General features: G+C 41.8%; 1 protein-coding gene across 1 annotated transcript in view; it reads right to left on the reverse strand.

Moving 5' to 3' along the window:
• The window catches only part of Fgf2 (fibroblast growth factor 2), an 89,964-nt gene that overhangs the window by 4,693 nt on the left and 73,250 nt on the right, over positions 1–12,021 (reverse strand). The window contains exon 2 of the mRNA XM_008849228.3: positions 11,831–11,934. Coding sequence (XP_008847450.1) covers positions 11,831–11,934 — 104 coding nt within the window. The remainder of the gene's footprint in view (positions 1–11,830; positions 11,935–12,021) is intronic.

Below are 12,021 nucleotides of genomic sequence, written 5' to 3' on the forward strand. Positions count from 1 at the left end.
TAATCTGTGGATATAACAATAAATCATTATGAGTCAATTTAATACTGTGTCTACTTAGTAGAGAGACAGTTGTAGGATTCCCCCCTATGGCCTGTGACCTGTTTGGACATAGGTTCTTGACCTGATAACATTATCAGGTATGTTCTCCAGCTTGTGAAGCAGGCCTTAAATCCAGGTATACGGATGGTTGTTACTACCATAACGTCCATGCCACTATTGCACCAGTGGGTATCTTTTGCCAAGTCACCTAGACCCACACCCAAGAGCATTTAGGAAATACAGATTAGACTCAATAGGCCTTTGTTGTTATTATTACTATTTTTTAAATATAGGGCTTCACTAGGTAACCCTGGGTAGTCTGGAAATTGCTATATACTTCAGGCTGGCCTGGAACTCACAGAGATCTGCCTTCCTCTGCCTCTCAAGTGTTGGGATTAAAGACATGTGCCACCATGCCCAGCCTGATGGCCATCTCACTTGCAAGCTCACTTTCTGGGTTCTGTCAGTTCCCCGGATACCTCACTTTACCTGCCAACATGCCTGCAACGCTTGGCTTACTGGAGCATTTACCACACCAGGAGCAATGACTGCCTTTTCAGCAGTTCCTAATATTTCAGAGAAAGGAAATACACCAGGGACTATGTATATCACACAGCCCTAAAACAAGTCTTTATTATAGCACCACTCATACACTGGGAAGGGAAACTTACATTCATGCTGAATATCCAGCCACCTAAGTTTAAAACCAGCCATATAGTACTCAGCAACAGGTGTGGTTTTGTTTTTAGTATGTAACAGAGCCAACATTTAGTTCTCAAGAAAATCAGAATTAACAGTCAAATATGATTTTTAGTTCTCTCCATTCTAAGTTTGCATGCTATCTTCAGTGATTGTGGTCTCAGTAACCCTACAAAAACTGGTATGGTATGGCTTTTATTAACCTTTTGAATACACATACAGAATTCTTTTTCTAGGCTCAGTGTTTGCTCACCATTTCAAACTTAGGAGCAAAGGGATCTTTGGAGGAGCAGCATCATACAGAGAGTGACAAAGGCTGGGAGGGCTTATACCAGTGTGTGCCTTGCTTTCTTAGCCTGATTTTGTACAGGGTAAGAGCAGGGAACACTTCAGTGAGGGTGACTGCTCTCTCTCTCATCATTTCACTTAAAAATCAGCCATCGAGGAAGATGATTTCATTAAACACTGTAGTAAATGAAGGAAAATTTTAAATTCTAGTGCTGTTCTGCAACTTATTTCAGATTATGGACACCCTTTGCCTATTAGCACCTGTTCATCAAATTAGAATTTCCTTCATTTTGTTGATTTTTAAACTTCTGAAGAATAATTTTGGGATGCAAGAATCACAGGATTCAAACAATGCATTTGTTTGTTCTACATGAACATTTTCTTTCTAGGGCACCTCTGACACATCATTACAGGCAGGAAAGACACAGTAATGCATGTATCTGCCTGGAGTACATCCTGTTAGAACAGAAATCCCCAGCCAGGTGTGAGGGTGCACGCCTTTAATCCCAGCACTCAGGAGGCAGATGCAGGTGGATCTCTGTGAGTTTGAGGCCAGCCTGGTCTACATAGCAAGTTCTAGGTCAGCTGGGGCTTATAGGAGACCCCAACTCAAAAAGACAAAAAAAAAGTAGAAATCTGGGGGAAAAGTGAAGTGTGAGGCTGAGGGTGGAATGAGGCTGAGAATAGCAGGACAGAGTTTAGGTTGTCACATTAAGTAACATAATCACAGCAGGACTGTTAGGAAAGTGACATTTGAGAAAATACTTGCAAGAGATGACGAAATTAGCCAGCTAGCTGTCAGTGACAAGTGTGGAGGAAGAAGGGCCAGCTAGGGCAAAAGCCGCAAGTCAGGACCATACCTAGTGCATTTGTGCGGGGGACAAACCAGGCCAGTATGGATGAAGCAGAGGCTTTGGGGAAAGAGTAATGAGATCAGACAGGGGTGAGAGAAGGAAACACATTCCCTACAAATTTGTACACTGTTGTAAATATTTGGGCTCCAACCCTAAGTGACACATCTACAATGCAACCTCTACACCTAAGGTTCACAGAATATGTAGAACAAGGGGTAGAGAGAATACTAATTCATGTCTTAACTCTCTCCAAGGAAGCTCCCTCATGCAACAGAGGGCAACGAACACAAAAGTACACAAATGGCCAAAGCATATGGAATAAGAGTCTGTGGAGTGTGAGTCCTTGGACAGGACTCCTACATTAAACTCCACCCACCCAGGGCTCAGGGACAATTGCAGAAGAAGGGGAAGAAAGATTGGAAAGCTTGTAAGAATTGGGAAGGAGGTGTATGACCATATATAAGTCCTACAGGTTCCTGGGACCTTACTTATAGAAACCTATGGCAATGGTGTGAGCATGCACAAGACCCATGCAAACTCAAGCAGACAAAAAAACAGCATAGAACTGTGGAAATGGACATGAGGCTTCAATCTTAGCCAAAGAACTATTGGCAGCTGATTGCTGCTGGGTGAAGAAGAGCCAATCTTCTTAAAGGGAGGGAGTCTAGACAGGCTGACTAGACCTAAGTGGACGAATTTCCACTGCAGGATGTCTGGGGACACTAACTTGACTTGATAAGCCTTAATGCAACTGATAGAATGCATGAAATCCAGTGGGGGGTGTGTGTGGTTATGGGATGGTGCCAGTGGGAAAGGAGGTATAAAGATGATTAAGCTGTTCTGTATAAAATACACAAAAATTCAATAAAAAATTTACAAAAATATTTGGGCCCCTACTCTGAAAAAATAGAGATCAGTATATTCTTTTGAGTAGAAAGGCCTGTAATCTGACATATTTTGAAGATTACCCTGGCTGCAGAGATCAGAGGCCCAAAAGCAGACAGGAGACATAGAGTCTGTGTCAGTAACACTGGCAAAGAACAGAGGCTCAGATCTAGTGGTAGCAGTACAGATTTAAGAAATGGTCAGATTTGGCATGTATTCTGAAGGTAGAAAGCCGGGATGTGCAACATGCAAAAAACTGGAATCAGGACCAGCACGGACATGCTGGAATGATGGGTCAGCATCAACTGAGGTGCAGAAGGCTATACGTGAAAACAGATATTATAGAGAAAGATTGGGATTTTTTTTACACATGCTGAGATTAGATGAGCATTACACATCAAAACAGAGATAGTGTCTCGTGAGGGCCTAATATCAAGTCCCTTGCATGCTAGTAACCACAGAATGGGATGTTGAAAAGAACTGATGAATTTGGAATGCCACGAAATATGCTATGAACAATAATTCCAGTAAGCCATTATTAAAATGACAAGGTATGGAACCTCAGAAATAATGTGGATGTAAGGACATAAATCTGCTATGTGTTAGTGATGAGCCAACCACCTCGAGTTCACAGGAGCTGTCCACACAGAGCAGTTTAGTTCAGTGTCCTATGGGGATCCCAATAATCATCTGTTGATGCTAACATAAAGATGATAATTCAAAGATATGCCTGGAGTTTTACTTCTTACTGGGGGCATATGAACAGGAAAAAATAAAATTTAATGTAAAAATATAATAGAAAAATCATGACTCTTTAAACAGTTTTAGTTTGGTGGGGGGGGCTGGAGAGATGGCTCAGTGGTTAAGAGCACTGGCTGTTCTTTCAGAGGACCCAGGTTCAATTCCTAGCTCCCACATGGCAGCTAACAACTGTCTATAACTCCAGTTCCAGGGAATCCAAAACCTTCTAACCTCCACAGGCATCACACAACACAGGTGCACTTATATGCATGCAGACAATACACTCATACACATAAAACAAAAAAATAAAAATAAAAAATAGTTTTAGTTTTTGTCAAGATAATTTTCTTTGAAATTTCAAAGAGAACATGGTGATATGAGATAGTTACACACACTGAAAACCTGATCCTGAGAGAAGGTGGGAGCTAGGTTTCTCACTGTTGGACTGGGAGAATACAGCCTGAATATTGCTCTTCAAACTGCCAATGTAAAGAAAACTAAGGAAAGTCTAATAAATTGTTTCTTCTAGACAGTTCTAGAAGAAACCATAGAGACCAGACGGTGAAGCTGCCTCTGGATGAGATCGTCAGGGAAATACTAACATGATACTTTAATTTGCCCTTCAGGTACATGCACCATGACAGTGTGATAGGTGAATACCTAACCAGAGAAACAGCATGGACTGTTTTCATAAGTTACCTGTAAACTTAAAACTATTATAGAAGAAAAATGTATTTTTTAAATTTTATTTATTATTTTTATTTTATGTGTATGAGTGTAATGTCTGCATGTAGTTAGGTGTACCTATGTCATGCAATGCCTATGGAGGTCAGAAGAGGGCATCAGATCCCCTGGAACTGGAGTTACATTCGGTTGTTATCTGCCATGTTGGTGCTGGGAATCAAACACTGGTTCTCTGCAAAAGCAGCTAGTGCTCTTCTTAACTGCTGAGCTCTCTCTCTAGTCCTGCAAAATGTATTTTTGAAGAAAATCCTACCTGATGTGATCATTGTACATTATATACCTGTACCAAACATGCACTGTCCATCCTAAATATGTAAAGCTACATGATAAAGATAAAACAAAAGTAACACACACAAAAAAGTCTGACCCTACTTCTTTAACTACTGGTAAAGAGTCTTTCAGGCTGAGGACACGGCTCAATGGACAAAGAGCCTGCTGTGCAAGCATGGGGACTAAAGTTCAGATCCCCAGAACCCATGTAAATACCAGGGGATATGGTGGCCACCTATGATCCCACATGGAAGAAAGACTGGGACTCCCCAGAGTGTACTGGCTAGCTAAACTAGCCAAAATTGTAAGCTCTGGGTTCAGCAAGAAACCCTTCCTCATACATAAGGTGGAGAGTGATGGAAGAAGATGCCTGATATCAACCTCAACCTCCACACACATGCAAACATGTGCACCCACACATACAAAGCAGAGTACACATATATACATGCAAAAAAGAGAAAATAATTTCTCCAAGGGCTGGATGTAATATCTTTAGCTATAATATGAACATAAAAGCAGCTCATTGAATTTTAGCTGATTTTGATTTATTTTTATCTCTACCAGACCACATGCAAGTTATTTATTTACATATCCATGTCATTCATTTTTACATCCTTCCTACAATGCCCCACCTGGTAAGAGTGAACTGCTGCACTGTGACCCATTGCTATAAGTACCATGTGGATTTTTTTTTTTTTTTTGGTCTTTTTGAGACAGGGTCTTCCTATAGTCCCAGCTCACTATGTAGAAAAGGTTGGCCTTGAGCTCACAGAGATCTGTCTCTGCCTCCCAAGTGCTGGGATTAAAGGCATGTGCCACCACAAGAAGACTGTGGATATTTTTATTTATTATGTCTGCTTCTAGATCCATACATGCCACATATTATGTGACCAATGAATATTTGCCAAATTAATGAGCCAAATATCCTAGACAATAAAAATATAATGAATTTGCAAACTCTGAATAAGAGAGAAAGGGCAAAGGAAATACAGCCTAGAGTTGAAATATAGAATGTGATTTAATTTTATTGACTACTACTGACCCTCTGAGGAAACTGAAAAGGCAGTGGATCCCTTTCCAAGAGTCTAACTGTCCTATCTTGACATAATTAAGGGTTTCCAGAAAACCTGGGTTCCAGATTTGCCTTAATCTCTAACAGACATGATATCTGATCAAGTTCTTAACTTCTCTGGGCCTCATTTTCCTCATCTGTAAAATTAAAATGCTCTCTAAGATCCCTCCCAATTGCAAACAGCCTTTGTACACAGTAAAAAAAGAGTATGAACTACAGCACGTTCCCCTCCCCACACCCCTCTGAAAGGGCTCCCCACACCCTCTCTTCAGGGTCCCCACAAGCTCCCTAGCACTCCCCCCATCACACATGGGCTCTGGTCCTCTCTGCTAAAGTTCTATTTGAACCTTGTGGTCATTTCCCAATACTCTGTTTTCTGGGTTGTTTACTCCTTTACAGTACTTTGATTTTTGCAGTTTTGGCTTATGAAGGAGTTTGCTCAACAGTAATCTAAAAATGTTTTTGCTTGCACCACTTCTGAGAATTAAAAACAGACATGACATAAGTATCTACACTGAGTATTTTAGAGTGAAATAAAAAACACAAATGGTAAAAAGTTAAAAGTCAGAGTGGCCTTGATCTTGTAACTAGGTTATATAAAATTGTTGGGATTGGTTCCTTAAAGCAGTAATTCTTCTGTCTTTAATCTAGCACCTTATCTCTTTAAGATGATGCAGTTCTCCCTTAGTTACTTATTTCTGATAAGTTTGATCAGTGCAGATTTTTAGTTTGGATAACTGAGCCCTCAAAAATCTACTTTTCACCCTACTTTTCTACATTGTGGAATTATGTCACTATGATGTGTCCTCAAATAAGAAAGTCACTGTAGGTGAAATATGCTTTGCAATAAATGCATATTCTTAGCTTTCACTATGTGGGCCAAAACTTGCCATGATCTGACTTTCACTGAGTGACTCTGTCCAGGGTGTCACAATTTGTACATCATATAGAAAACCACATGCAGCCTTCTAGCAGAAGGAGACTCATCATATTTTTCCTACAAATTCTACTTTCAGGGTTGTTTGATGATTGAAACTAGAAACTACAATTAACCTCACTATGCACAATTTTGTTTAAATATACAATTGTGTGGGAACTTAATGAAATCATAGATAGTAATATTTGTTCTAGGTTTCTGTTGCTGACAGCAACAAAATGTATTCCTCTAAGAAACTAAGTAAAAAGTCTGTTGTATATTAAAGAACTCAGCTCCAATCTCCAAATAGATACCTTGGCAGTTAAATACAGTTACTGTTTGAAAACTCGTATTTCCTATCTTTGAAAAGAGAGAAAAGTCCTTTAAAAATGTCCAAGGGTAGGGCTGGAGAGATGGCACAGCAGTTAAGAGCACTGACTGTTCTTGCAGAGGAACTGGGATCTATTCCCAGCACCCACAGGGTGGCTAACAACTTTCTGTAACTCCAGTTCTAGGGGATCTGACACCTTCTTCTAACCTCTTCTGGCATTGCACAACAGAGGTGCACTTACACACATGCAGGCAATACATTCATACATATAAAATAATAAATAAAATATTAAAAATATTTTCAAGGGCTGGGGAGATGTTAGTAAAGTGCTGTCATGAAAGCATGAGGGCCTGAATTTGATCCTCAGAACCCACATAAAAAGTCCTAGCATTGATGGACATGGTGGTTCACATCTGTAATTCTAGCAGAAGCAAATGGCTCTCTGTGAGTTTGAGGCCATCCTAGTCTACATAGGAGCTCCAGGCAAGCCAGGACTACATAGTGAGCATAGTAAGATCCTGTCTCCAAAATGAAAAAAAATCTTGGCATGGTAGGATGTATTTGCAATCTCAGCATTGTAGCAACATAGACAGGAGGACCCTGGGGCTTGCTGCTCTGCAAGTCTAACCTACTTGGTGTGCTCTAGGCCATCAGGAGTGCCTGCACTTAAAAACAAAACTAGGTGCACAACTGCCTGTAATCCTGTTCCAGGGGATCTGATGCCCTCATGTGGCCTTTGTTTGCAGGCACTATAGGTAGGTGGTGCATATACACATAAGTAAGCCCTCAAGTGTGTGTGGGGAGAGAGAGAGAGAGAGAGAGAGAGAGAGAGAGAGAGAAGAGAGAGAGAGAGAGGAGAGAGAGAGGAACTTTTTTTTTTTTTGAGATAGGGTCACCCTGTAGCCCCAACTGGCCTGGAACTCACTATGTAGACCAGGCTGGCCTCAAATTCACAAAGATCCTCCTGCCTCGGCCTCCCAAGTGCTGGGATCAAAGGCATGCACCACCACACCTGGCTATAAATTAAAAAAATTTAAAAAACCGAACAACAAAGTGCACAGCACCTGAGCTTTTTTTTTTTTTGAGATAGGGTCACCCTGTAGCCCCAACTGGCCTGGAACTCACTATGTAGACCAGGCTGGCCTCAAATTCACAAAGATCCTCCTGCCTCGGCCTCCCAAGTGCTGGGATCAAAGGCATGCACCACCACACCTGGCTATAAATTAAAAAAATTTAAAAAACCGAACAACAAAGTGCACAGCACCTGAGGAACAACAACAAAAGTTGACTTCTGGCCTCTACATGAACTTGCACGCATATTCACAGGTACCAACCCATACATGCAAGCATGCATACATGAACATACACACAAATATTTACAAATCATGAACAATTCTGAACCTAAAATGCTTTTAGACCACTAATATGAAAAGGTGTTGCAGGTATACAATGGCTCTTTCTCATCCTTCAGCTAGGAGTGGAGGATGTATCACTCTCTGAAGCCTAGCTGTTCATACTGAAGTACTGTTGACTCAGTGAGGAAATGAGCATGTTTTGAAATCAATACAGGAATCCCAGCAAGGGCAAAATGCACAGGAACCCAGGGAGGCTATCACATACAGGGAAACGTGGGACCAGGTAGAGGGAGAGAAGGGCAAGTTCCCAAACACAGCTTCTCCAGATCATGAGGGCTATTCACATCCCCAAATGATAGCTCTCAATCAGGACACTGACATCACTGCTGGTGATAGTTCAGTGTTGGCAGATCTGACTCAGGGAGAAAGGCCACTAAGCAAGATACTTTCAGCAACCCTCCTGCTGTGAGGCAAGGCACTTATATCTTCATCAGAAGATTGATAGCCCACCATGGCCAGTTTGGAGAAGGACTTGCTGAAAAGACATTGTAGCTCGGCATCCAAGCCAGATGCTAAGTCCAAAGAGGTTCACTCATGACTTGGCAGGGATGGGCCCTGTAATGGGAGGGGGGCAGACACTAGCTGTAGTCACAGTTGATCTGGCTGGTGCCCTCTTCAAAAGAAACGGAAAATTCTGAATTGTCAACATGTGTGTAACAGCTCAGCTTTGTCTCTTTCAAGAGTCTGTGATAAATTTCTAAGCATTGCTAAACTGACTCTTACAGCATCAACCTGGTAACAATCCACTGCATCAGCAAGAGTTAACATGTACCTAGGGAGATAGAAATCTGTGTTAGAGTAAAGGAAATTCTATGGTCTCAATGTTGGGACAGTGCTTTCTGCACTAAGGAAAAAACTAAAAACACATTGCTTGTTTGTGAGTACTTTAAGAAGTTTAATGCCAGGGCTGGAGAGATAGCTTAGTGGTTAAGAGCACTGACTGTTCTTCCAGAAGTCCCTGATTCGATTCCCAGCACCCAACATGGCAGCTAACACCCGTCCATAACTGCAGTTCCAGGGGAATCAAATGCTCTCTTCTGACCTCCACCGGCACTGCACAACACAGGTGCATTTACATACACGAAGGTAATACAGTCATACATACAAATTTAAAAAAAAACAAGTAAGATATTTTTAAAAATAAGTTTGATGCCTATTTCCCAAGAGAAAAGTTCAGAATTCTCTAAAAAATGAGATCTGGATAGTTCAGTTTTCATCTCTATCCTTTAATTTGTTTCCTCTTTTCTGCAGCCTAGTTACTCTACAGCTACACTGTAGGTGAGCAGCATTGGTTTTGATGGCTTGTGAAAATGTGGGGCCTTTTATTAACTGCATATATTCCAATGGTTCAGCCTATGCTTTTGAGAACAGTCCCTCTAGGGACTACTATACAGGATCACTGTGATCCAGTCTCATCCCTGCAAGGCCACAGGGTAAAATCTTCACGCATTCATTGAGCCAGAATAAAGCACATAGGGAAGGGGCTAGAGAGAGGAAACCTCTTATAGGGCCTGCTTTGACTACAGTCCCAGATCTGCATGTGAATAGGCCTCTCCTCTAAACTCCATAGCTGTGAGCCCAAACTTCAGTGGGTTCCCGCAAGGCAATTCAAATCGAACAGATCAAAATTTCTCCTTCATCACCATTTCCTCAGACGTGCTGTTTTTCTCCTTCCCCTTCCTCACTTACCCTTACCTGTTTCTGCTGCTTCTCTGTACTTCACTCCTCAGTTTCCTCAGTCCAGGGTCAGCCTTCAGTTGCCTCAGCCTGTTCTTGCTGTCCAACTTCCCTCAACTCTGTATTGTCTCTGATTGACCTCTACATGGCTCAAGGCTCCTCAGACTCTACATTGCTACCAGAGTGGTCACGCCCAAAGGCAAACCCCAGTGGCCTTAGCACTCTCCAGCCTCTCTCTGTGGCAAGGGATTAGCACAGTATCAGTGTCAGAGGTGAGGGCAGGCTGGTTGCTTACCTTACCAGCCTTCTCTCTTCCCTTCCATTATGTTCAGGCCTTTACATCTCACACTCCAACTTTGGTGACTTATTGGTAATTTTAGAGATGTGTTAAATAGCCTGTGTGTAGGCCTCAGCATGCTCTGGGCTCTAGAATTTTCCACAGCTTCACCTACACTCCTGCCCAGATGCCTGCTGAGCTCCTCTTCACCTAACACCCCTTCATACAGGTCACCTCCTACAACACAAGAGAGTCACCTCCTTCCTTCCATCATAATACTTCTGACCCTCTCCTATATTACTGTGCATGTTCACAAACAGAAGAAACACAACAAAGCCCATGCACAGCTTGCTATTTACATCTCTGTCTTGCCTGCATGGTAGGTTCATTAGAAGCAGAGACCAGGTGATACTCAGCTTTGTAAGCCTGTCTAGCATGCTGTACACCCAATAAGCACAGGCTACTCTTGAAAAGGATCCTAAAATGTTTTCAGCTACCAAACGAAAAGTGTAAGCCCTGTACACAGGCTTGTCATCTCCCTTGTAAAATCCAACTTGACTAAAGACATCAATGGCAGTGTCTCTGTCAGATGGTGGCTCTGAAACTGGGACAACTGGAATATCTATTTCTCTCTGTTATAAATTTAAAGACCTTCATTCAAAAACAAAAAGTTATGAATGCTTTACGCAGCCGAACACAAAAATTGCTCAATACCATAGTATCCTCCAGTGGGAAAGTTAAACAGTCACTGGCAGAGCTGAGGATGTAGCTCAAGGGACACTCACTTGCCTGCTATGAACAAAGTCCTGGCTTCCATTCCCAGCAACACACAAACATAGGTTTTAACATGTATACCCTACCTATCCCCAAGGAGAAGGAATAGGCCCCTGTCTGTTATATCCTGCACCCCCCCCCCACCTCCTGTACCATTCTCTGCACACTGAGTGCTCAACAGACCACTCCTGGCTCTGATAATGAAGGAGACTGACAGGGATCCTGCACTAGTAGAAAGACTACAAGGTAGGAGGTAACATCCCTGACAAGCTAGGCTAAAATGCAAGAAAGAGACATATGAAAGTTAAATTCTTGCAAAGCTGCAATGAGATAGGGTCAGTGTGTCTGTGATATAGGAGGTGGACCAACTCAAAACAATCTGTCCATGAACACACAGCTACTGAGGGGCAGAGCCAGCATTTGTACCTGAGCTAAAAACCCCCATTCTCAACTTGTATTCTAGAAGTCAAATAGTTTGTATATCAAATTCTAAAGAAAAAAGTTAAAACTGATAACCAAAATTTTATATGTCCATTCCCACTGGTCTTTTAAAAACTATGTAAGGAGAACCTTTTCAACTGTATTTTAACTTTGCAGTGATTTAGAACTCACATGAGTGCAGACTGCCCCAGGTTCAACCTGGGGTTTATTCCATATGTACAGTATATGAGGTGTTTCCCTCAGAACTTCAGTTTTGCCTCTATTAAACTCAGAGAGTGTTCTGTTATTTAGGTGAATATGATACACGTAAAAACCTGACAGAGATGTAATCAATACCAATGCTAGGAAACTAACAGCAATTAAAGTGAATAGGAGAAAATCCCTCACAAGCAGAAAACATTACTTACAGAAGCCAGCAGTCGTCCATCTTCCTTCATAGCAAGGTAGCGGTTGGCACACACTCCCTTGATAGACACAACGCCTCTCTCTTCTGCTTGGAGCTGCAGTTTGACTGTAATAGGGAAAAATTATCTTTGTGACACCAGAGAGCAAAATGGCAGTTCCACAATACCCAGAACACACATACACACACACACAC

The sequence above is a fragment of the Nannospalax galili genome, unplaced genomic scaffold (assembly GCF_000622305.1).
Source record: "Nannospalax galili isolate Female #2095 unplaced genomic scaffold, S.galili_v1.0 scaffold64, whole genome shotgun sequence".
In the NCBI taxonomy this organism is placed as follows: Eukaryota; Metazoa; Chordata; class Mammalia; order Rodentia; family Spalacidae; genus Nannospalax; species Nannospalax galili.